General features: G+C 43.2%; 1 protein-coding gene across 2 annotated transcripts; it reads right to left on the reverse strand.

The window, feature by feature from the left end:
• Positions 1-1,314: 1,314 nt before the first annotated feature.
• Positions 1,315-21,381, reverse strand: SMIM3 (small integral membrane protein 3). 2 transcript variants are annotated; one of them, XM_006042016.4, is made up of 2 exons: positions 21,038-21,381; positions 1,315-2,637 (listed from the first exon to the last, which is right to left on the reverse strand). In XM_006042016.4, the coding sequence occupies exon 2, from the start codon at positions 2,624-2,626 to the stop codon at positions 2,444-2,446; it is 183 nt and encodes a 60-aa protein (XP_006042078.1). In that variant the 5' UTR covers positions 2,627-2,637; positions 21,038-21,381; the 3' UTR covers positions 1,315-2,443. The 2 variants fall into 2 exon arrangements, with proteins under 2 accessions (XP_006042078.1, XP_044803379.1); XM_044947444.2 differs by lacking the exon at positions 21,038-21,381 and adding an exon at positions 14,101-14,683.
• Positions 21,382-27,295: the final 5,914 nt, after the last annotated feature.

The following is a 27,295-nucleotide window of genomic DNA, read 5'->3' on the forward strand; positions in this document are numbered from 1 at the left end:
GGGGAACTAAGAACATCATGCTGCATGGTCCAAAAAAAAAAAAAAAATCCATTAAAAAAAAAAAGAGCACACGTGGGCATGTGGAAATGGCAACCCACTCCAGTGTCCTTGCCTGGGAAATCCCATGGACAGAGGAGCCTGGTGGGCTACAGTCCATGGTGTCACAGAGTTGGACATGCCTGAATGACTGAACACACCACATGGCATGGGGCACGCACACCCATTGGCCGCCTCTGTAGCTGAGGCTACACAGTGCCAGCCTCAGATGGGTGAACACAGCCTGATAGCCAACCTCCCTCCCTCCCTTATTTAGCTCCCCAATGGCTCAGCAGGTAAAGACTCTGCCTGCAATGCAGGAGACACAGGTTCAATCCTGGGTCAGGAAGACCCCCTGGAGAAGGAAATGGCAACCTTGGTATTCTTGCCTAGAAAATCTCACGGACAGAGGAGCCTTGGTGGGCTACAGTCCATGGGACCACAAAAAGTCGGACGTAACTTAGCAACTAAACCACCATCACCAAATCATGTATGAATCTCTGGGTAAAGTTAGGAAAATGGGAGTTTTCCACATTCAGTATAGTTTTTCACTTTCCAGCCTCTGCCACCCAGGAAGGCATGTTGGAATATAGGTACTGAGCAAACCAATCGGAATCTTATATGTCTATCCCCCCTTGACCATTTTCTCCTAAACCTTCCTCTGTTACTTCTATACTACATTCTATTACTGGAAAGAATTGTCTGTTCCCACTGTCTCCACTTCCTAACCTCCCATCCTTCCTTCACTTACAAAGTACAGTTGCATCCTTCTCATAGTCGGTTCATATCACATGGCCTTTCAGTCTCCTTGCTTTGCCTCCCCCTTCCCCTTCCACTCCTCTTAGCCATCCTCCCAGTACTGCATTAGGGCCTAACTCCTCCCGGTCTGTACTCTGCCTGGGTGTTCCTGTCCCCCTGTGTAGCATATCTACCATACACAGATAATCCCCCCCCAAACATAATCCCAGCCATAAAAGTTTTCCCAGGTTTCCAGTAGCATCCTGAAAGGGTCCACCTGCATATCACAAGCACCTGAAACTCAACATACTCAACCCAATACTAAACTCATCATCTTAGTTCCAAAATCTGTTCCTCTCCCTGCATTCTTTGTGTAAACCACACAACTACTCACCCACGAGCTAGACCCTTGGAAGTCAATTTCATTGTCCTCTTTCCCTTTCTGTTCCAACATTCAACCTGTCCCTAAGGCCATAAATTCTGTGGAATCCTCTTACTGAGTTTAACAGGTGCTGTTTAAAAAGAAAGACTTCAGACATGTTCATTCTACATTCTAGCACTTTATTGGAAATTAATTGTGTACATCAATGAAATCAGATCAAAGTAAAAGTATATAATTTTCACACAATAATATCCTGATAACCTGTGCTATCTTCTTACATAATTTAACCAATCTCCAGATGCTCCTGGTTTTGACCAAAAAGCTCGAGTAGTCCAGAAATCTCTCTATACATATAAATATAAGTCATAGCATTAAAAATAAACATTGTTGTTTGAGTTAGTTTCAAATTCCTGGGAACATCTCTTAAAATATAAGCCTATACCTTGGAATGGTTGTAGTGTTGGCGGGAGGGAATGAAGGGAGTATGTGTTATGCAGGAGCTGGGGCAGAGGAGCTCACAGGGGATGGGGGCTGAGATCCTGAAAGCTGGCCAGGGAACTCAGTCATTCTGCATTTGCCAACACTGCTTGAGTGTCAAAGCTTTGCAAATCTAATGCAAAATGAAGTCCATCACCCCAGATCCCTTGTCATTGCCAAAAAATGGTGGAGCCCCCTCCAGATTGCACGGGGGGAGAGCTTCTGGTGTCCTGGGAAGATCCACTCAACTCCCTCCCCCTGCCACACTTAATTCCCTCCCAAATTAGAAAACTCAAGGGAGTGGCACCTCAAAGAAAACAACATTGAGCCACATGCTGTTGGTCCCTTGGAACAAGGACAGGGTGCTTTTGCTTCATTTCACCTGAGGGTCACTGGCAAGGCTGCTCTGCCCCAGGGTCTCCCTCACCACCTTGAAGGCTCTCATCAGTAATAAGGGTCTATGGTTCTTCAAAGCTGATCAACAGCCAACAGTTAACACCTGTGAATCTGCTCACTAACAAGCTTTAACCTCCACCAGGTCATGGGTTCTCACAACTCCATGAGGTAGGACGGCAGGGAGCATGATCCCCGTTTGGAAGATAAGGAACCTGGAACTCATGGAATTAGGTCCCTAGACCAAACTCACACCGCTGGCCAGTGGCAGAATCAAAGCTAGAACTCAGGTCTCCTCACATGTCGAGCTCCAAAGTCCATGCTGCAAAGTTCCCCCTGCTGCTTTTCTAGGAAAGGGGAAGATGCTGGGGGTCAGGACGCTGTCCTCATCCCTCACCCGCCCCTCCTGGGAGGTTCTCAGACGGCCCCATTCAGGATGGGATGGGATCGCATGCGATAGATGATGACTGCGGTGGCCGGGCACAGCAACAAGGAGGTCATGATGACAATGGTGGCCAGGATGATGAGGACAATGACCCAGATGTCCAGGATGTGCTTGGGGAGCACAACTTCCATGGGGATCTGGCTGGTGGCTTCCATGCTGCTCCACTCTGCAACAAACAGGAAAGAGCAAATCACCGTTCTGTGCCTTCTCCCTGCCTTCCTAGTTGGATGGAATCCTGCTCTAGGAGTCAGAAGGTAGGTCACCTACCAGCTGCTGTGTACTTATTGATGTTGCCTGATTAATAATAATAAAAGCCTCATTTACTGTGGGCTTCCTATATGCCAGGCCCTAGGCTAAGCACTTTATGTGTATTAACTCACTCAGTCCTTCAACCACCAACCCTCTGAGGTAGGGACTATTATCATCGTGCTTTTTTATTTCTTGGCCTTTATCTTCAGTTATTTCCACTTTAGAGATGAAGACACTAAAGCCTTAAAAGGTGTAGATGTAGTTAATTTGCCCAAGGAAACAAAGCCAGATGGGTAGGACTCCAGAGCCTCCATGTTGAACTATTAAACTATCATACCACCAGACTGTTCCCTTATCTGTAAGGTGGAAAATTCATTGGTTTTGGTCCTGCAGCCCTTCTCCTCTTCTGGTAACAGAACCTCCTCTTTTCTGGAGAACCTACCTTTTCTGTGTGGTTTAGTTAAGGCACGCACCTGAGCACAGGGAAAGACTGTAACCTAAGCTTGGCCATTACAGATCTCCAAAGCCTCTATTCAGGGATAGGCAAATAACTCGGGCTAGGTCAACCAAAGTCCTCCCGGAACTTTTGTGCACAAACTATTGAGAAAGATGATGCTTTCTGTTGGGATTGCTAAAATGAAAGGATGTGAGTGTGGAAAGGATGGGCATGGGGCTATCTCACCCACATGTGAGAGCATGTCCTAGACATGGAAAGAGAAGTGGAGTCTTGACAACCTCAGGTGAGCACCCCAACCCAGCCAATCTGACACCATCTGCAACCCTGGACATCCAGGTATATATGCGAATAATACTCTGGTTTTGCTGAAGCCAGTGTCAGTTTAGTTTCTCTCACTTGCAGCTAAAAGACGTAAATCAGTTGTCCCCAAACTTTTTGATTCACAGCATCCTTTGTGTCAGTTTTCTCACAGCACTCCAGGACAAAAGAAATACCTAGCAGTTCCATTTATCATGTAGTTAGGTTCAATTTACTAAGCATTTATGTCCTAACAAATGCGTGGCTGTTTGCAAAAAATAATACACACAAATTGAAAGAAAAAAGTCTGTATTTCATTCTTAAGCCAGTTACTTCCTAACGACACGTGTGCAACTGTGAGGCACTTCACAACTTCTTGAGCTGAGGAGTCAGATGGGACGGGGCCGTGCTCACTTCCTCTTCCACGTTCATTTGTGCGCAGTGCTTGCCCTATCATGGCAACCGCCAAAGACTCAGCATCACAAAATGTAGCACCACCAAAAGGAATGCAGTATGATTAATGTCAGACTGTAAACTGTCTTGAGCTAGTCGTTGTCACAATGTCTGAGAGGTGTCAAATGTCAATGTTCCTGTCAAAAATTTTAAAGATCCCGCAGCCCCCAGACACACACTTTTCCAGTGAGTTCTCTTTGGCTCCCCAGGTAAGTATGCAACCTGGAAGCCACAGGTGTGATACATTCCCTGCCCAGAAGTCACAGGCTAGAACAATCTCCTATGGTTTCTTCTAGATCTAAAAGATCTATAATTCTGTGATTCAAGGTCCTGGGCAAAATTCCCAATTTCAGTCCTATTTCCTGCTTCTACTTGCATCAGTAACCTTTCCTTTTTCATGCTTTTTGGCTCTGTGCCTACTGTGGTTGCGTTAAGTAAGTTTACTGATTGCCATACCCAAGGTACAGCCTCCAAGACATGCATACCAGGAAGTTTGTTTCTGCACCATTTGCTATAGAAACCAACACAACAGAAGTAGCCATATATAGTAGAGTATATCCATATAATGGACTACTGTGCAACAATTTTCATTCATTTATTTAACAAATATATAATGCTTGTTATACACCATGCATTGTTCCAAGTCACTAAAAGCCATAAACCATGGTAAGTGAAAACCACCTTAGGACAGTTTTAAAAAATGTCGATTCAAGGTCCCATTACAGATGAATTAGACTCCAGAGGGGCCTTGTTCCCCATGTTTCCCAGGTGATTTGAATGTGCAGCTGGGTTTGGGAACCCCTGGACAAGATGATCTCTATGGCTTCTACAACTCTTCCTAGCTCCATGTTGTGGGAACTGATTCCTCTGTATTCTGTAGTTAGTCTGGACAGATGTGGGCAAGTTCTAGGATGGAGGAGAAGCCTCTGGCAAGGCTCTCCAGGCCATCAGATTATCAGTCAGGGGGATTATCAGGCCTTGGAGGAAGAGGCACAGGCCGGCCCTGCCTCAGCCTCAGAAACAAGGTCACTTTCTCCAAGGTCTAAGGTACTGAAGCGTGAGTCACAGGAGAAGCACACTGTTGAAGAGAGACGGGGTGGGGGAAATCATCCGTTGTGGTCTCCTGATTACATCAATAGCTAGCTTGCCTTGGGCCAAAAGAACCCCACAAAAGCCCTTTCTGGTAAACCCATTAACATCAAACAGTCTCTGGAACTCCAAATGCCAGGAACACATAATCTCCCTGGCTGATTTTCATAAGGAAAACCTGTCATTTACAGGAACTTGAGCTCCAAGGCTGATCCACAACCAAAACCCACTGAAGCTAGCATCAGCCTTGTTTCCTAGGTGGCAAAACTGAGGTCCTGAGGTTTTCCCTCAACTTCAAGCCCACCCGCTTCCAGAATAATCACTCAAAGACCTAAATCTGATCAGATCACTGACCCTAACTGAAACAAATCAGAACAAATAGATGAATAAAAGAAACTCTGTCTCTAATCTGTATTCTAGACTATATCACTATTATTTTTTCACACATGAAATTGTTTAAAACCCAATCACAAAAACAGATAAAATTGGAGCTGCTCCAGATTGCTGGGGAGGGCCCAGAGAGAGTGGGTTGGGGGTCCTATCCCATCAGCAGAGCTGAATAAACATCCTTAGAGCAGACATTAAACACTAGACATTAGGGTGCCCACCCCCTTCATATATACAATTCAAACTAAAAACAATACTAAACCGTAACACCAAAATGTACATTTTATGATGAAATTGAAGTCATTTTTTTCTTGTAACTGAAAAAATCTGTGAACATAATTTTTCCCAGCTAGCCTGCTCACTTGGCACAGCATAACTGTTTAGCTGCTCCTTGACCCCTTGGGCTTCTCAAAACACAGACTGAAAGCCACTGGCTGTAATGTTCTCTGAGGACCCTTCTGGAGCCCCTGTTCCAGGGCTCTAAGGCTGGACGTACACATGGCCAAGTGTCAGAGGGCACCAGGAGCTCCATCTCCCTGTTTCAATCCTCTTAGTCCTCCCACGTGCTCTCTCATGACCTGTTCCCTCCCACGTAACAGAGATTCCGGTCACTTCCACCTCTCCCCACTGTGAAAGAAAAAAAATTTTTCCCCAAAATAGGAACTACACAAACCATATGTTCAGCACTATTAATGGCATGCTAGAAAATTTTACTTGAGAAAAAGCAGGACTCAGCTAAGCTGCTGCTAGCTGACTTCTGTTTGACCTCTGGCATCTGGGTGATTGGCGCCTTGTGAGGATGTAAAACTGTTTCTTGATACATCTAATGAGTAACTATAGATCAACAAGCTCATTGTTTACTATGCAGATATATTACTTGTGATTTCTGATTAATAGGTCATGTCAGAGGATATGGCACAAACCATGTCATAAATTTAACCTTATCATTGATTAAAAATACAATGTAAAAAAAATAAATAAATAAAATAAAAATACAATGTTTTTATGACCATGGGAGGCAAAACAGCAGTCAGGCCTAAATTCTTGTTAACTCAAACTGGCATACTTTATCTGCTATTTACCTCATTAATGAAAGATGAACTTTAACATATATTCAATGTTTATCTAAAAGACTATGTTAAAGTCACCCTGAACAGACAAAGAAGCTACTGCATTGTCAATCATAGGTGCCTTCCAGGCCCTACACCACCTGCCCTGTGACCTGGAGACACCCTGGCTCCACTTTAGACCACAAACTTAAGCGGTTTAGACAATTCAGTGGAAAAGTTAAGAAACCCAAAAGGACTATTTTGTATCTACTAACAAGACTAAGTGAAAGAGTAAAAAACTGTAGTTCCTTCAAAGGAGCAAAACATTGTACCTTCTCCAAAGGTAGAATATTCATCCCATCCATCAAGTAGTCTATTTGGTCCAAACTAGGAAGAAAGCAATGGCACCCCACTCCATTTCTCTTGCCTGGAAAATCCCATGGACGGGGGAGCCTGGTAGGCTGCAGTCCATGGGATCACTAAGAGTCGGACACGACTGAGAGACTTTACTTTGTCTTTTCACTTTCATGCATTGGAGAAGGAAATGGCAACCCACTCCAGTGTTCTTGCCTGAGAATCCCAGGGACGGGGGAGCCTGGTGGGCTGCTGTCTATGGGGTCACACAGAGTCGGACACGACTGAAGTGACTTAGCAGCAGCAGCAGCAGCAGCAGGAAGGAAAGTGCAGGTTCCCTGCTGCCTGATTCTGAAACATCAAGTTTTACTTCTGGGACTGTTTTTCTTAAGCAACTGAAAGTTTGTTTACAAGATAATAATAATCCTTCCAGTCAATTCTATCATCTGGCAAATCTTCTAGTGGCAACTATATATATATATTTAGACATATATATATATAAATTTCATAAATTAAAAATTTCTACAAGTCAGAAGTATTAGAATAACTGAATTCAAAGTGTCTCATCTGTGCTATCTACCTTTCAACTGTGAGACTCCCTTCCCCCACAAGTAACTTTCACCTCTCTGGTAGACCAATTTGAGCACTATCAGGACTAGTAACTCTGTCTAGGGCCCATGGGGCCCACTAGGCTCCTCTGTCCATGCGATTCTCCAGGCAAGAATACTGGAGTAGGGTGCCATTTCCTTCTCCAGAGGATCTTCCCAGGGATTGAACATGGGTCTCCTGCATTGCAGGCAGATTCTTTACTGTCTGAGACACCAGGGAAGCCCCAAAATCACAGTAATCACACACACAAAAATAGTAGTGGCATAAAAATGAACACACAGATCACTGGAACAGAATGGAGAGCCCAGAAATAATCCCACACATATAGTCAATTTACTACAAAGGGGGCAAGAATATACAATAAGGAAAGGATAGTCTCTTTTACAAATGGCATTGGGAAAATTAGACAGCCACATGCAAAATAATCAAGACTAGTATCTTAGACCATATATAAAAATTAGTTCAAAGTAGATTAAAGACCTGAAACCATAAAACTAGAAGAAAGCATAGACAGTAAACTCCTTGACACTGGTCTAGGCAAAGATTCTTTGGATCTGACTCCAAAGGCAAGAGCAACAAAAGTAAAAATAAATTAGTGGGACTACATTAAACTAAAAAGCTTCTGCACAGCAAAGGACACCATCAGCAAAAGAAAAAGGAACCCTATTAAATGGGAGAAGATATTTGCAAAGCATATATCTGACAAGGGGTCAATAATCAAAATATATAAGTAACTCATACAACTCAACAAAAAAAATTGATTAAAAAATCGGCAGCATGGTAACCATAGTCAAGAATATTGTATTGCATATTTGAAAAGTGATGAGAGTAAATCTTAAAAGTTCTCAAAAAAAAAAAAGTTCTCATCACAAAAAATATTCTGTAACTTTGTATGGTTACAGATGGTAACTAGAGTTATTGTGATGATTATTTTATGCCATATACATATTGTGAATCATTTATGTTGCACACCTGAAATTGATATCTTGTTATATGCCAACTGTACCTCAATTAAAAAAAAGAAAAAGAGACAGAATCTGTAAAGATTAGGGTTTTCACTTCTGGTAATGTCAAGCTAGATAATTTTGACCTGTGGACAGGTCCTTACTGAGGACAACTAGAAAAATTAGACCCCCCCCCCCCAAAAAAAAAAAAAAAATCTGCTCAAAGGCACTAAGAAATAGCAAAATAATGAAGAATTACCAGGCTAAGATCTAGGGGAAGACAAATCCAGGGAGGTAAGCCTGGTATTTGAAGCAGCATCTCCCTTAGTGAAGGATGGAGGCTAACAGTGTTTCTGACAGACTCAGGAGTGAGTATAAGATTGCCAAGACAGAGAGAATAAAGCCCTTGCATTTTGGGTTTGGACTTCAAAGAGCACTCTTAGTGCCAGGAGTGAACAAGAAGTATACTAAACCCCAAGACTGCAACCCAGCTTTGAATCATCACAGTCCTTGAAATTGAATTAAGCTTGTTCTAGATTGCTAGTACCTCCAGGTGTCTGGCAGAAGCAAACTTATATCCACTGTAGAGGAGATAACAGCACAATTCCAACTTTTATTCAAATTTCTTATTCAAATATAATGTCCAATCGTAACTAAAAATAAGCAGCAGGGAAAAAAGACAAAAGACTAGAATGGAAACATCAGAAACAACAGACAACAGACAAAGACTTACAGGCTCCAGATACTGCAGTTGTCAAACACACACATTTTAAGTAACTTTGGTTAATATGTTTGAGGAGAAAATAAAACAAGATTGAGAATTTTGACAGAGAACTGAAAACTATAAGAAAGAACACAACAGATTTTTTAAAAGAGCCAAATAGAAATTCTAGAACTGAAGAATACAATAATTGAAAATAAAAATTCAGTGAATAGGCTTAACAGCAGATGAAACATAGCGGAAAAAAAGAATTAGTGAACTGGAGGATCAGAGGGAAAAAAATATAATGATGCAGGGAAATAAAAGGATGAAGAATAAACTGGGTGAGGGGTATACAGGAAACAGTGCCACAATACAACATCCATGTAACTGGAGTCCTAGAAAGAGAGAAGACAGAATGGGGAAGAAAAAACATTACAGTAAGAAATAGCAGAATTTTTCAAAGCTGATGAAATATATGAATTCACAAACTCAAGAAGCCCTATAAAGTTCTAGTTAGAGCAAGTAAAATCCATAGTTAGGTGCATCATAGTAAATCTGCTGAAAATCAAAGACAAAGAGAAAAAAAGGTTATATTCAAGTGAAAACCAATTAGACTGACAGCTAACATCTCATCAGAAACAATGCAATCTAGAAAACAATGATTTCTTTAAAGTGAACAAAAATAACTGAGAATTAAGATGAAATAAAATTTCAGATAAAATAGAAAATTTAAATATTCAATAATAATAAGGAGAAGAAACAGAATCAAAGTGTTCTTATTTTCTGGCAAAGGGCAAAATAACTAGTAACACTGAACTTTGTGAAATTAAGGATGTATATTGTAATCTCTAGGGTAGCCATTTAAAAGTAGTAAATGGATACATAATTTCCAGAGAAAATAAGGGAAGGGGAGGGGAATAGAACATGTGAGACAAATAGAAAGCACATAAGGAATAGTAGATTTAAACCAAAACTAACAAAAACTATCAGAGTATATAAAAATATAAATACCTTTTACAAGAGACACATGGGGGTTCAGAAATATTGAAAGTAATTGGAAACAAAAGAAATACCATCTATCATGAATTCTGTAAGCTAGTAGAGCTGTTTTACCATTGAACAAAGTAGACATTTAAGTAAAAAGTATAACTAGAGATACCAAAAGATCCAATGATTTTTAATTTTTATATACTTAATCTCAGAATTATAAGAAATAGATAAATTTACAATTATGGTGGGGGAGTTCAATACATCTCTCTCAAATATTGATGGAACAAAATACTTTTAAGAATCACCTAAGGACAAAGATGACTCTTTAGTATTTTTTTACAATATATGATTTCAAATAGAAAAACTAACTTAAAATAAGTTAAATTTAAATTATTTCCTCAATAGCTCAAATGATAAAGAATCTGTCTACAATGCAGGAGACCTGGGTTTGAATCCTGGGTCAGGAAGACCCCATGGAGAAAGGAATGGCAACCAACTCCAATATTCTTGCCTGCAGAATCCCACAGACAGAGGAGCCTGGCAGGCTACAGCCCATGGGGTTGCAAAGAGTTGGACATGACTGAGCAACTGACACAACAACAATGCATAACTATATATTCATGAACAGTATTGGAAGAAAATAACTTAGAGGATAATTATATAAGAATAAAGGGAAGCGTAATATATTGTGTTCCAAAAGCAAGTTCAAAGCAGGGTAGTTTTAGTGTAGGAACAAGTAAGTTTTAGAACTGATTTCATATGCTAAGTCATTTGACCTGACTCAGGAAAGAATATGCTCCAGTTATAACTGCAAACAGGCTATTTCTGTAAAACAATGACAGGAAGCAGAATTCTAAGATGGCTCCCACAATCTGTTCCCTGGAGTTACCCTGTGATTAGGTTAGGTCACATAACAAGGGTGAGGGATTTTGCAGATGTAATTAAGGCTCCAGAACTGCTGGCTTTAAAGTAATCAGAAAGATTATCTTGGGTGGGTCTGACTTAATAAGGTGGAAGTCTAAAAGAAGGCTGAAACCTTCCCGAGGTCAACGATACTTTTCTGCTGGCCTTGAGGCGCAAGAAACAAAACTACCAACAACCTGAAAGAGCTGTGGGCAGATTCTTCCCTATTGGGTCCCCCAGATGACAGGGCAGCCTGGCTGACATCTTGACTGCATCTCTGTAAGGACCCAGCTAAACTGTATTTGGACTCCTGACTCAAGGAAACTAAGATTATATATGTATGTTTTAAGCCACTAAAGTGTGGTAATTTGTTATGGCAGCAATAGAAAACTAATACAGCAATATTACATCCTACTGAGTGTTCTGCGGAGATGAAACTTCTTCAAACCAATGATATTCTAGAAATCTACACAGGATTTAGACACTATCTACTTTAGTCTACCTTCCATTTTACAGATGAAGGACATGACTTACCCAAGGTCATCAAAGCAATTTAATGGCAGGACTCAGGGGACAACTCAGGTCTCCAGATTTGCAGCACTCTTTTTCAACTCCATCACTATCCCATTTCAGATGGGAGTCAGGAGAAGGCAGTAGGGCAGCAGGTTGGAGTAAGCAGTGATAGAGAATAAACTAATATAAAGAATGAGAGCCAGCCAGGCTTCCTTGCTTTTTATCAAAGTATAGTTGATTGACAATGTTGTGTTAATTCCTGCTGTATAGAAAAGTGATTCAAGTTATACATATATATTCTTTCTCATATTCTTTCCCATTATGTTTTATCATAGGATAGTGAATATAATTCTCTGTGCTACACAATAGGACCTTGGTGTTTATCCATTCTATACACAATAGCTTACATCTGCTAACCCCAACCTCCCACTCCATCCCTCCCCCAACTTCCTCCCCATTGGCAACCACAAGTCTGATTTCTATGTTTGTGGTCTGTTTGTATTTCACAGGTAGGTTCATTTGCGTCATATTTTAGATTCCACATATAAGTGATATCGTATGGTATTTGTCTTTCTCTTTCTGATTTACTTCACTTAGTATGATAATCTCTAGTTGCATCTATGTTGCTGCAAATGGCATTATTTTATTCTTTTTTACGCTGAGTAGTATTTCATTGTATATATGTACTATGTCTTTGGGCTTCCCTTGTGGCTCAGCTGGTAAAGAATCTGCCTGCAATGAGGGAGACCTGGGTTCAATCCCTTGGTTGGCAAGATCCCCTGGAAAAGGGAAAGGCTACCCACTCCAGTATTCTGGCCTGGAGAATTCCATGGACTATATATAGTCCATGGGGTCACAAAGAGTCAGACATGACTGAGCAACTTTCACACTTCACTCACCACATCTTTCTCCACTCATCTGTCAATGGATATTGAGGTTGTTTCCATGACTTAGCTATTGTGAATAGTGCTGCTAAGAACATAGGGGTGCATGTATCATTTTGGATTAAAGTTTTGTCCAGATATATGCCCAGGAGTGGGACTGCTAAACATATAGTACGTCTATTTTCAGTTTTCTGAGAAACCTCCATACTGTTTTCCACAGGCTTCTTGACTATACCTTTTTACTGTAAACACCTAGGGGGAACTTTGGGCTCAGAGTCCTAAGCAACTTCCTCAAAGGTGAGGCAGTGAGATGGTTTTCCAGGAACACACAGACACACCCCTAAAAAGCAAAGCAGGGTCCTGTCAGAATCATTCACGGATACCCACCCTTTGTGTTTCATCCCTTTGACTTAAGGTCCAAATGCAAATCAACCCAGAGAAGAAGGGAAGGGTAAACCTTGTAAGTTATTCACTCCTCACCATGGGTAAGAACATCAGAGAAGAGAGGGAGACACCAGAATCCTACTTGTAATGAGAGATTTCACCAAACTGGAGGGGAAAGCCAACATGCATAGAAGTTGAAACCTGGGAGCGGAATGGACTTTGCCTGGATTCCAGTTCTTCCCCAGCACTGATTGTACCCAGCACAGCTGCCCTCACAGAATGCCTTCCCTCTCTACTCAGTGGTATAGGTACTGAATAAACATTTCTTAAATCAACAAATTCTCAAACTACTGTAATCTGGTAAGGTGATGGAAGTTCTTAGAAGTATAAAGAATACTTGGAAACAACAGGGAAATATTTCTAAAACACTCAGACTACAGAGTAGTGTTAAAAGGCCAGACTAGGAGGCCAGTTGGCTTGGATTTAAATGTGGCTGTTTTAAATCCAAGAGATTTACCACTTTCTAGCTGACCTCCCTTGAATAAGTTACTTAACCTTCCTAATGATTCCATTTACTCAGCTGAAAACAAAAATGGGAAAATAATAGTCTGCCTTATAGGGTTAAGGAGAATTCCATGAGATAACTGCATATAGTACTTAGTAGTGTTCTGACAAACAGTAAGCACTCTACAAATGTTCATCCTTTGATTAATAATCCCTGACCACAGGGACTCTCTGGCCTAAGCAAATATTCACCCGCTTTGGCTAGAGTTTGGTAACATCCCTAACTTGGACTGTACTTCACTTTATCAACAAAGATGATAGATCCTTAAAAGTAAAAGTGTTAGTTGCTCAGTCATGTCTGACTCTTTGCAGTCCCATGGACTGTAGCCTGCCAGGTTCCTCTGTCCATGGAATTTTCCAGGCAAGAATACTGGAGTGGGTTGCCATTCCCTTCTCCAGGGGATCTTCCCGACCCAGGAATCAAACCCGAATCTCCTGCCTTGCAGGCAGATTATTTACCATCTGAGACGTTACAGAAGCTGATAGATGCTTAATCCATATTAATGATGTTTTTTTAATCAACCAGCAGCAGCATTGGTTAATCTGACCTATTTTTCCAGTCTAAGTATGAAACTAGTGGAGTAGCAATTCAGTCTAATTCAATAAACGTTCATGGCACTGTGATTAACACTGAGGAGTGGGTGTGGAGATAAATACGGTGTTTTTCCTTAAGAAGCTCACACTCTTCTGGAGGAAAAGACATTAATTACAATCACAAATTGCAATAAAAGGCAGAGAAGTAGACTGAAGGTACAAACCATATGCCATCTCCAAGCAGGAAAAAAAAGCAGAAAGAGTACCTGATTTGAATTCTGTTTTTCACCCATAGAAGTGTAACTTTGGGCTAGTTATTTAAAATCTCTAAACCTTCGTCTTCTCATCTTCCAAATAAGGACATTAGAAGCACTGCACTGCAACATCCTATTGTGAGGATAATAGGAGATAATATGTACGGAGTCCTAGAAAATAATAGATGCTCAAAAAAATATTAATTCTCATGCCTTTGTTTTTGTCTATGTAAAATAGAAGACTCCACCCAAAAGGGGGGTTTTGATATGGACTTTGAAGATATGTAGGAGTTCAAAAGAAAGAAACAAGGAGAAAGGCAGGATTAGTAGAAAACCATCATCAACAAAGCCCAGAGCTGACAAGTTACTTGGTCTATTGGGAGCATATGTAGTGCTAATGGCTTTGGCAGGAAACCTAACCTTTAAAAGCTCCAGTCTCATTTGTAAACATGGGAATAATATTAACTAATAATAGTAAGTTCTTCATGGGGATGCCCTGGAAGTTGAATGAGCTAACGCATACAAAGCACTTACTTGGACAGTGCCTGGTACACAGTAGAGTGTGTGTGCTAAGTTGCTCAGTCTAAGTCTGACTTTTGTGACCCCATGGACTGTAGCCTGCCAGGCTCCTCTGTCCATGGGGATTCTCCAAGCAAGAATACCGGAGTGGGTTGCCATGTCCTCCTCCAGGGGATCTTCCCAACCCAGGGATCGAACCCAGGTCTCCGGCATTGCAGGCAGATTCTTTACTGTCTGAGGCACCAGTAAGGGCTTCGTAAATGTTAAACTGAGCTAGCGACCACAGCTCCTAAAGTCACACAAAGTTCAGTGGCTCCTACCTCTGAGTTTAGGCACCATGACTGCTCTGTGTCTGATCAAGAAACTGCAGTGATAGTTTCATAAACAAACAGCCTTTGATGTCTTCCCATCTTTAACCTTCCACCGGAAATGCACACTCTCTACATCTGAACTGCAGCTAACAGTTAACTTTTGAGAGACTGCCAACGGCTATCCAACCGGTTTTACCACCAAGGAGTTTTCCAAGGAAGAACACAATAAAAGAAGTGACTTCCTGCTGCTTCAAGCTTAATTATGCCACAGTGGGAGAAAAGGCAGATAGAGGCAGGTGACTCCCTGAAGGTGTGGACTTAGTCCATAGCTCTGACTGAGCACCAAGTGCTGCCGTCTCCTTTCCACTAGACACGGAGGCCACAGAGGAGGCCGCCAGAACCGGCTCTGAGTCACTGAAGCTGGAGGAATCTCTTGAAGCATCTTGCAGAATGTCAACAACAAGGTAATGGCTCACAGGGCAGTGGACCAGGGGGTTTACCTGCATGGCCTGGTTCACAGCACCTCTTCCCGAGGCTCCACCCTCAGAAAGAGCCGGTGAGATCGTCAGAAAAGACTGAGCATTTAGGCCAGACAGAAGGGATCCCACTGGCCACCCAGTAGCTGGGCTACTTAGTGACTTATATCCTAAGGGCTGGTCCCATTTCAAGACCTTTTTGTTTGCTGTTCGCCCTTCCTAGAATGCACTTAGATCATCTTAAATCTTCCCTTCAACATGCAGTGTCTCAATGACCATGACCTCAACTTTTAAACGTTAAGTCTTTGAAAAAGCCTTTCCAGACCCTCTCTATTAAATTACCACCTTCATCCACTAGCCATTCTCTGTCTCATACCTTGTTTTATTTTCTGCACACACTTTTCACAGCCTCAGATTAGCCTCTTTGCTTGTTTGTTTTTATTGGCCATCTTTGCTGACTCAAATGCAAATACAAAGAGAGAAGAAGCAAATACAAAGAAGAGAGAAGTCTCTTGTTCACTGCTGTTCCCTCAGCACCCATCACAGGCCCTAGCACACAGGAAGTGTCTGATGAATATAAGACTGACAAAGAAATGAATATGGACAGGCTGGGGAACATTAGATTTGACTTAACTCCTGGAACTTAGTGGGGGAGGTCCAGAAAGGATGCTTACCCCTGTTCAATGACCTTAAAGTTAGAACGTTATCTTTTAAATAAAATGACATCCTCTGATTTGATCTCTGTACATTCCCAAAGGATTATGGGGCCTCTTTCTTTCCCAGTTCATCCTGTATGTACTAGACAAACAAGCACTGGCCTTTCTGAATAACATTCTCTAGACTTCCCTCTTCCCGACTTGCTTGGGTTGGTGGTTCAAATTCAAGTTTCAATTCCTTGTGCTCAGGGGCTGGGCATTGATGTAGGTGTAGGGGTTGGGGACTTGCTGCCCAGAATATGGAGTTTTCTCTCACTGTTCTCTAAAGAGGACAGGGAGGCTGAAAAAAGGGGAGGGGATTCCTCATGCTGAGTCCAGCGTGAAATGGCCATCCCAGCCTCATATTTACTCTTGGAAACAGTGTTATAGTTAGCCTCAAGCATTTACCAACTCAGCAAGGAGTCCATTTCACCAGGGACCTTTGTTCCAAAGAAAGGGGCCAGAGGAAGGAATGGGCAGGACACACAAGTATCAAAAATGTGAAACAAATCAAACCAGAGGACTTTCTCCAATGACCCCAGGTCTCTGGGGAGAACTCTGTTCTCATTTTACCCCAGTTGGCTTCTATCGCCTTCAAAATTCTTAACAGTACAAAGACTTATTCCCTGCCTGAGTTTCTATCTGCTCTTCTGTGGCTGGAAAAATGGAAAAACACCAAGATATTGCAAAGACTTTAGAAATCAAGCCAGAGCTATTCACGACTGCACGTACCATCTGACCCAGCCAATCACAGAGTCTTAGAAATCAGCAGGGAGCCAGCAGAGGAGAAACCCAGGCCCAAATCCACAGTATCCTGTTTAAGCCTCCACCGTCCATTGCTATTTGCCACTGACTAAGTGCCTGCTGCTGCTGGGCTGACAAAGGAGACTCTCCATAGATGGACTGTTGGGGAGCTGGGGGGAAGAGGGGTGTCACTGATAGAGCTGCAAGTGCACCACAGTGGTGGAAACCTCCTGCCAAGGTGTGTGATCCAGAACAAGCCATTCTCCTAAAGTGGGCCTCGCTGTATATGGTAGGCAGAAAGACGACCCCACAAAGATGTACACGTCCTGGTCCTCAAAACCTTGAATATGAACAAGGAAGCATGACTCAGAGGGAGGAGCCAAGGCAAAGGGACTTTACAGATGTGATTAAAGTTAAGGACTTTGAGATGGGGAGATTAGCCTGATTATCTAGGTGAACCCAATCTACTCACATGCATCCTTAAAAGTGAAAAGGAAGGCAGAAGAGTGGGAGAAATATGATAGGAAAAGGATCTGACTCACTGTTGCTTATTTTGAAGATGGAGAAAGGGGGCTATGAGCCAAGGAATGCAGTGGCCTGAGAAGAGGGAATGCCCCTCAGCTTGCAGCCAGCAAGAAAACAGTGACCTTGGTCTTACAACCACAGAACTGAATTCTACCAACAACTCAAATAAGCAGGGGACCAAGTCCCCTCAAAGCTCCAGAGAGAAACGCAAGCTGATGATGCCTTGATTTACTCTAAGGAGACCCATACTAGACCTATGATTGCTAGAACTGTATCACAATATATTTGAAGCCATTAAATTTTGTGGTGATTTGTTACAGCATTAGAAGATGAATGCAGGGTGCGATCTTGAGTATTTTCCTCTTTCAAACTGAGCTTCAGTTTCCTGTAGGTCAATAGGAGAGGATGGACAAGGTGACCTCTTAAGGGCCAGCTCTCAAAGACTGACTCTGCTGCCCCTAGAGCCCTGCCCCAGTCAGGATGGCATTGGGTTGAAAACCATTCAAGAAAATCTAGAAAAGAGTGAGGGAAAAAGATGAATCTTTAAACAGCCCCAAGATGTTCCCTAAGATGCCACCAGGGCACTCAAAGAGAAAAGTCTCCTGTTTTGCCCCCTTGTTACTTCTCTGACCAAGAAAAAGGAAGCGGGAAGTCAGGGAGGGCTAGACAGATGCTTCACAGTCCCTCAGTAGAGGCCAGAGCACCAAGTTAAGAAGGATCTTCCCTCCCTATAGAGGTTTGTTGAAAAGTCCTGAATGTCAGTGTCAGCCTGAGGCAGGGAGTTAGGAGGAGAGATGTGTGTGCCAGACGTGTCGTCTTGATCGTAACTGATCTGGGGAGCCCAGTTGTCTTCTCTGTCTTTTTGTCTCCCTCCTCCATGTCTTTTTCCCCTATCCTATCCTATGCAGTGGGTCATCAGCAATTCACATGCCCAATTAGCCCACCAGGATCCAAATCACCAAAATAACGAAGCTGTATGTGTACACAACTAAGCAGTTTGAAGTACACAGTTTAGTCACTGGATCTGTTTTGCTGCTTTCTGATATGCCAAGAAGTCATAATTCTGGCCTGTTACCCTTCCTGGTTCCCTAACTCTTAATCTTTACACCACATGTACATCACTCTCAGTTGAGGTTCACTGTCTATGAGTGAGATGAACTGATACTAGGGGGCCTAGTGATTCACTGGTCAAGAGGCTGCCAAATTCTCAATTAACTCCCCCAGGTCACCCTGTAAGTAATTGACAGAGGCAAGATCTGAACCTAGATCCCCTCAATTGCAATGAGGTTCAGAGTATAGGCCCCGAAGCCAAACTGCCTGGGTTCAAACTGCAGCTCTGCCACTTACTTCCTGTGTGATATGTGTAAGCTACTCTCTCTGGACCCCAGTTTCCTCATCTATAAAATGGATGCAATGATGATCCCTACCTCATAGGATTATGGTAAAGACTAAATGAGTTAATACATATAAAATGCTTAGAATAATACCTGGCTAATAGCAAGCACTCAGTAAATGTCAGGTGGCTCAGTGGTAAAGAATCTGCTGCCAATGCAGGAGATGCATGTTTGATCCCTGGGTCAGGAAGATCCTCTGAGAAGGAAATGGTAACCCACTCCAGTATTCTTGCTTGAGAAATCCCATGGACAGAGGAGCCTGGCGGGCTACAGTCCATGGGGTCACAAAAGAGTCGGACACAACTTAGCAACTAAACAACAACAAATATGATTATTGTCACATTATTCGGCTTACCTGGCCAACCAGGCAGCGGTCAGCAGGGTGTGGTAATACTAGTGTTTACTCTTACAAACTGTGAGTGGGAGGACACGTGCCTGGCTTTGATACCACTGCCAATAGCAACAGTGTAAGACAGTCAAGATAAAGATCCTCTGTCCCCAGAAATATTTTCTGGGTTTCTATTAAAACATAGAAGAAGAAACAGAAGAAGTGCTTTCATGGAGAAGAAGCAGAAGCACTCTTCTTAAAAGAAGGGTCAGAATATGGCTGGGAAAGCATCTAAGGTTGTACCTACCTCTTATTGTCCCCTTAGTCTGACACCCCAGAGCCCAATATGTGACCCAGCCGTACTCAGCCCCCAGAGTAGAGCATCTGATTGGTTTTCTGTCTCAAACACCTCACCACAGCCCAGTGATTCTCAGGCTGGGCCAGAAATGGGAAATCCCCAGACCTTTTTGTGTGCTGCGGAGCCCACAGTACTGACGCGCTGAGTGGTCAAGTGTTTGGAAGATTTGATGGGGCATGACTTATAACCCCCGTGGCGTGATTCATAACCCCGAGACCGCTGGAAACTCGAGGTCTCGGCTACAGCAGAGAAGCATTTCTCCTTGGCTTTTCTTGGGTTTTACTACAGAAGTACATGATGTCCTGAAGCCCAGCTGGGCTGTTTCGGATGTGCTCAGAGGATTGCTGAGTGGCCTGAATAACCCCAAAGCACATCCCATTTAACCACAGACACCCAACTTTTCCACCTCCACTTCCTTATTTTACGGGGATGGCAAAGGTAAAGTCCAGATATGGAAACCCCTCAAGGTACTCAGAGTGTTTCCTGACTCCCAGGGAAACAGTTCTTACCACCCCAACCCCTTACCCCCACGCCTACTCAGGCCTTCACAGTCCTGCGGGATTATGGACTATTTACCCCCAACAGTGGGATCACAGATCCTAGCAGATGATCAGGGAATCTTCCATGATCGAATGACTGAGGGGCTCTCACCGCTGCAGCCTAGAGCTTCGAGGGAATCTGTAGATAAATGGGTGACACAGGAGCCCCCAGGTGCCTACAAGACTAGAACAAGTGAGTCAGGAGCTGCATGAGTAAGAGCCCAGACTGGCCACTCAATTCAAAAAGCAACCTTAACAGTTGTACGAGGTTTTTAAGATTTATATCTCTCTTTCATTCAGTAGGCAGTATTGGGCGTCCTGTGCCAGGTGCTGAGGATGAGAGACAGAGCCTACCCTCAAGGAATTTGTGGAGGTGGGTGAGCGGTGCGGGAGAACTGGCAGTCGGAACAACCCTAAATAAAGAGGCAGGAGGAGCTTGGGAGGAAGGCTTCTTTGTCTCCAAGATACTTTGAACTTTCCCTTTCTCATTTGATTGGAATGCAGAGGGTATTTTTCCCATTTCAAAGGCAGAGAACTGCTAGTAACAGACCACGGCTGGAACCCACCACCCCTGACTTCCAACTCCGGCTCCTTCCACGCAGGGCTCTGAGAAAAGTAAGACAGAAAGCCTGCTGCTCTGGAGGGTGCAAAGACCCAAACTGCCAGCGCAGCGCCCACAGCGGGTGCGCTAAGGCCGGGAGCCGAGCTCCGCCGCCGCGCCTGGAGATCAAAGAGAGAGCAGAACCTGCTCAAGGACCGGGCGCGCTTCGCCCTTTCCTCCCGCGACCACAGGCAGGGGCAGGCAAACGCGGAACAGACTTGCCTCCCGGAGGGCTGGAGCCCACCCATACGAGCTCCGGCCTCCGGGGAGGCCCAAGATCGAGCGCCGAAGGTCGCTGGAACTTAAGGGCGGACAGAAGGAGATAAGAAAAAGCAGAAGTAGTGAAGAGGGAGAAATGAGGGGGGGGAAGGAGATAAAAAGAGGGCAGTTGGGAGGGCACTTGGGTAGAGGCAGCACGAGAGCCGGAGCCCACGAAGGGCACCCGATGACCCCACTCACCCGAGATCCGCGCAGCTGCTTTGAAAACCCGCGGCCACCGCCGCTGCTGGATCGTGCCAGGTCTGCGAAAAGTTCCTGGGGCAGAGGCAGCTGGAACGCTTCTCTAGATGTCCTGGGGACGGCGGGCTCCACAGCAGCGGGATGCGACCCCTGGCTCTCGGACCTCGGCAGTCAACGTGCCGGGTAGCTCGGAGCCGCGGGCAGGCGGGAGCGCGCAGGAGTGGCCGGCACGCGCAGCTCGGCACCCGGCTCGCTGTGCTCGGGTGGTTGTGGAATGCACGGCCGCCAGGGACCGCCCCTGAACGCCAGGGCCCGGGCAGCTGCAGCCCCTCCCCCACCTCCCCAGGAGGCTGCACAGGAAAGAAGAAACTGAGTCTTGGTTCCCGAGAGTGCAGCTTGTCACGCGCACGCCTTGTGACCTTAGCAATCACTTCTGTCGAGGATCTCCATTCCCTTGTATTGTAAACCAAGAGAGAGTTGACCTAAAATGTGTCCTCCGTGATCCTTTTCAGCTGTAGTCTTGTACGTGGGAAAGGTGGAATTTGGTTTGGGAGGAGGTTTGAATCAAGGAGCAGAACTCAAAGCTCTTCCTTTGCAATGTACTGAGCATAGGATCCTTAACAAGAGGCTTCATCTTCCTGACAGCTGCTTTCTCTGTAAAATGGGGGCGGCAACACCTGCCTCCCAGTCCTGTTGTACGGACAGAGTTGGAGGGCCAGAATGAAGTTGGTTGGTTGTCTGCTGTAACATGCCTCTGCATCTCCTGTTTATTTTGTGCTAACAGTGAAAGGGCCCAGTCTAAGGCCCATTAGATCCCAGTGTCTGAGAGGCCTCCCAGGCCCTACCAGTTCTCCACCCCAGCTTCCACAGGACGTGCCAACTCTGCAATCTCCTACACGCCTCTGTGATCCACCCACTGAGGGAGACTCCCAGTCCCACCTTGGCACCTACAATATTTAAATTCAGTAGCCCAGCGTTCTTGGCTTCCCTGGTGGTACTAGGGGTGAAGAACCCACCTGCCAATGCAGGAGACATAAGAGATGCGAGTTCCATCCCTGGGTCAGGAAGATCCCTTGGAGAAGAGCATGGCTACCCACTCCAGTATTCTTGCCTGGAGGATCCCATGGACAGAGGAGCCTGGCAGGCACAGTCCATAGGGTTGCAAAGAGCAGAACACAACTGAAGTGACTTAGCACGCACACCCACAGCACACAGCATTATTCAGTCTTACTATTCTAAAAAATAGAGCTCAGACCTTGACCATCAGTGCAACCTTGAGGAGTCTTAGAGCCCAGATGTGTTTCGTTTCTTCCTTTGGCCAATAGATATGTACAGTAGGAATTATACTTGCCCAGGACTAAATTTTGTGTGGTGTAGGCACCGGACTTAACCCCTACTGTTTTCTCTGAGTCAGTGATAGGCTCAGCAGAAACGACCTTTAAATCATCCCTACCAGATGCCAGTTTTTTAGAGGGAGAACAATGAGGATGAAGGGAACTGACAAGAAAAATGACTTGAAGAAAATTCTAGCAATTGTTACCCAACAGCATGTTTTAATGAAAAGGGATCCTAAAGTACCCAGAGAATTCTGAGTGGTTGAATACAAAACTGGTGACAGGGAAAAATTAAGAAGTTAAGGGAGGACAATCTCAACACAAAATGTTCTTTGGGTATCGGGGACAGAGAGAGGGGGTTCCTTTGGGTGAACCACTGGTAACTCCAAGTGCCCTATGTGAACACTGCTTCCTTCTTAGGGACTGCAGAGGCCCCAGACAGAGCTAGTTACAGCCAGGCTTAGTCTGACTTCACATTTGGCGGTGTCTCAGTTTCTCTTTTAGCGATTTAGCAGCAGCAGCAGCGTCTCTCTTTAGTCACAATTTGCCCTGCCACCCAAAAAGCAAGCCAGAGAGGAAGCTTGAGTATCCTATGGGAGATGTCCTACATTAGGTCTGGTGTCTCAGGTGGGCTGATTTTGCTGAGATGGCTTTGGAAGGGAAGAATAACGGATGCTGTGTTTGGGTAGTAGGAGGGGGAGAAGAGCTAATTTCAGCAACAAGCTTTTGTTACAACAAAAATCAGGAAACCATTCACATTTCACTTTTTTGATCCTCCATTACAAGTACTCCAAAGGGAAAACCATCAGGAGCTCAACTTATTGGGAGATCTTCCCCTCCCCCATAGTAGAGGGAATTTGAATAAAAGAAACTGTAGTCTAATATCATTAGGTTCTGTCAAAATGCTGTCTAAAGGCTACTCCACTAGGATGCAAACCATTTCAGATACCTTCTCTGTTAATCACATCTGTGCAAGAATTTTCTTCTTCAATATATTTTCTTTGGTATATTTTTCATTTGCACATGCACAAGTTTTGAGAAATAATGTGGTATATTGGATTAGAAATCAGGAAAGCAAAATTCTAAGTGTGTCACTCAGTAGCTAAATAACCATTATTGGCTCAGTTGCCTCTCTTGTAAAATAGTAAAATAAGACATATTCCTCTCATCTAATACAATTATTGAGTAAAGTGGGCCTTAGAAAGTATTGCTATGAACAAAGCTTGTGGAGGTGATGGAGCTATTTCAAATCCTAAAAGATGATGCTTTGAAAGTACTGCACTCAATATGCCAGCAAATTTGGAAAATTCAGCAGTGACCACAGGACTGGAAAAGGTCAGTTTTCATTCCAATCCCAAAGAAAGGATTTAGAAAAGTCAAAGGAACCTTTGCCTTTGCAAAGAGATCAAACCTTTGCCAGAGATCAAATTGCCAATATCCATCGGATCATAGAAAAAGCAAGAGAATTCCAGAAAAACACCTACTTCTGTTTCATTGCCTACACTAAAGCTTTTGACTGTGTGGATCACAACAAACTGTGGGAAATTCTTCAAGAGATGGGAATATCAGACCACCTTACCTGCCTCCTGAGAAATCTGTATGCAGGTCAAGAAGCAACAGTCAGAACCAGACATGGAACAACCTACTGGTTCCAAATGGGGAAAGGGGTACATCAAGGCTGTATATTGTTAACCTGCTTATTTACTTCCATGCAGAGTACATCATACAAAATGCTGGGCTGGATGAAGCACAAGCTGGAATCAAGATTACAGGGAGAAATATCAATAATCTCAGATATGCAGATGACCCCACCCTTATGGCAGAAAGTGAAGAGGAACTAAAAAGCCTCTTGATGAAGGTGAAAGAGGAGAGTGAAAAAGCTGGCTTAAAACTCAGCATTCAGAAAACTAAGATCATGGCATCTAGTTCCATCACTTCATGGCAAATAGATGGGTAAACAATGGAAACAGTGTCAGACTTTATTTTCTTGGGCTCCAAAATCACTGCAGATGGTGACTAAAGCTGTGAAATTAAAAGACACTGGCTTCTTGGAAGAAAAGCTATGACAAACCTAGACAGCATATTAAAAAGCAGGGACATTACTTTACTGACAAGGGTCCAAATAGTCAAAGCTATGGTTTTTCCAGTAGTCATGTATGGATGTGAGAGTTGGAACTATAAAGAAAGCTGAGTGCTGAAGAATTGGTGCCTTTGAGTGGTGTTGGAGAAGACTCTTGAGAGTCACTTGGACAGCAAGGAGATCAAACTAGTCAATCCTAAAGGAAATCAGTCCTGAATATTCATTGGAAGGACTGATGCTGAAACTGAAACTCCAATACTTTGGTCATCTGATGCAAATAACTGACTCATTGGGAAAGACCCTGATGCTGGGAAAGACTGAAGGCAGGAGGGGAAGGGGATGACGGAGGACGAGATGGTTGGATGGCATCACCAACTCGATGGACATGAGTTTGAGTAAGCTCCGGGAGTTGGTGATGGACAGGGAAGCCTGGTGTGCTGCAGTACATGGGATCACAAAGAGCTGGACATGAATGAATGACTGAACAACAGCAGCAAGTATATATCTTTAGTTTGCCACCTTAAGAAATGTAAAAGTGATGTGTGTAGCCAGAGGAGGTTTTGTAATGTTTGTTTTGCTAGTAGCTAAATGTTTGTGTATTTCAAAGTGTATTCAGTTACTTGCCTACAGTAATCTCCATGAGGAAATAGAAGGCAGTTACATTGGTTAAATGTTGTAATTTATATGCTAAGAGAGTAGAACCTAATGTTCTCAGCACACAAAGGGAATGGTAACTATGTGATGGGATGGAGGTGGTATCCAATATTATGGTGCTAATAATTTTACAGTTTATAAATGTATCAAATCAACATGTTATACATCTTAAACTTATACAGTGTTAAGTGTCAATTATATCTCAGTCGGAGAAGGCAATGGCACCCCACTCCAGTACACTTGCCTGGAAAATCCCATGGATGGAGGAGCCTGGTGGGCGGCAGTCCATGGGGTCGCTAGGAGTCAGACATGACTGAACGACTTCACTCTCTTTTCACTTTCATGCATTGGAGAAGGAAATGGCAACCCACTCCAGTGTTCTTGCCTGGAGAATCCCAGGGACGGGGGAGCCTGGTGGGCTGCTGTCTCTGGGGTCACACAGAGTCGGACATGACTGAAGTGACTTAGCATAGCATAGCATATCTCAGTAGTGCTGGAAAAAAAAGAGAAATGGGTATGATCTTTAAAAAAAAAAAATTACAGCATAGTTGATTTACAATGTGTTAATTTCAGGTGTACAGCACAATGAGTTATATATTGTATATAAATATATAACCTTTTTCAGATTCTTTTCCATTATAGGCTATTACAAGATACTGAATATAAATTCCCTGTGCTATGCAACAGGACCTTGATGTTCACTTGTTTTGTATTTGCTGCTGCTGCTAAGTCGCTTAAATCGTGTCCGACCCTGTGCAACCCCATAGACGGCAGCCCACCAGACTCCCCTGTCCCTGGGATTCTCCAGGCAAGAACACTGGAGTGGGTTGCCATTGCCTTCTCCAATGCATGCAAGTGAAAAGTGAAAGTGAAGTCGCTCGGTCGTGTCCAACTCTTAGTGACCCCATGGACTGCAGCCTACCAGGCTCCTCTGTCCATGGGATTTTCCAGGCAAGAGTACTGGAATGGGTTGCCATTGCCTTCTCCCAAACTCCTAGTTTATCCCTCCTACCCCTTCCCCTTTGGTAACTATAAGTTTGTTTTCTGTGTCTATGAGTTTATTTCTGTTTTGTAATTAAGTTCGTTTGTATCATTTCTTTAGATTTCACATATAAGTGCTATCATATGACATTTGTCTTTCTCTATCTGACTTATTTCACTTAGTGTGATAATCTCTAGGTCCATCCATGTTGCTTCAAATGGAATTTTTTCATTCTTTTTCATGACTGAATAATATTCCGTTGTAGGGGACACCTCTTTCTTTCTCCATTCATTTGTCAGTGGCCATTTAGGCTGCTTCCATGTCTTTGCTATTGTAAATGCTGTGGCTATGAACATTGGGATACATATATGTTTTCAAATTAGAGTTTTCATCTTTTCTGGACACATGCCTAGCAGTGAGGTTGCTGGATCAAATGTTAGCTCTATTTTTAGTTTTTAAAGGAAACTGTGTAGTGACTTCACCAATTTATATACCCTCCAACAGTATAGGAAGGTTACCTTTTCTCCATACCTTCTCCAGCATTTATTACTTACAGACATTCTGATGATGGCCATTGTGACCAATGAGAGGTGATACCTTGTGGTAATTTTGATTTGTATTTCCCTAATAATTAGCAATGTTGAGCATCTTTTCATCTGCCTTTTGGCCATCTATGTGTCTTCTTTGGAGAAATGTTTATTTAGGTTTGATTGGGTTGTTTGTTTTTTTGATACTGAGTTGTATGAGCTATTTGTATATTTTGGAAATTAAGCCTTTCTCAGCCACATCATTTGCAAATATCTTCTCCCATTCTGTAAGTTGTCTTTTCATTTTGTTTACAGTTTTCTTTGCTATATAAAAGCCTTTAAGTTGGATTAGGTCTCATCTGCTTATTTTTGCTTTTATTTCTTTTGTCTCGGGAGACTGACCTAAGAAAACATCAGTACAGTTTATGTCAGAGAGTGTTTTGTCTTTATTTTCTTCTAAGAGTTTTATGGTATCATGTCTTATATTTAAGTCGTTAAGCCATTTTGAGTTTATTTTTGTGTATAATGTGAGAGAATGCTCTAACTTTATTGCTTTACACACGCTGTCCAGCTTTTCTAACACTGCTTGCTGAAGAGAATATCTTTTCTCCATTGTATACTGATGCCTCTTTTGTTGAAGATTAATTGACCATAGGCGTTGTGGGTTTATTTCTGGGCTAT

Source organism: Bubalus bubalis, chromosome 9, assembly GCF_019923935.1.
Source record: "Bubalus bubalis isolate 160015118507 breed Murrah chromosome 9, NDDB_SH_1, whole genome shotgun sequence".
Classification (NCBI taxonomy): Eukaryota; Metazoa; Chordata; class Mammalia; order Artiodactyla; family Bovidae; genus Bubalus; species Bubalus bubalis.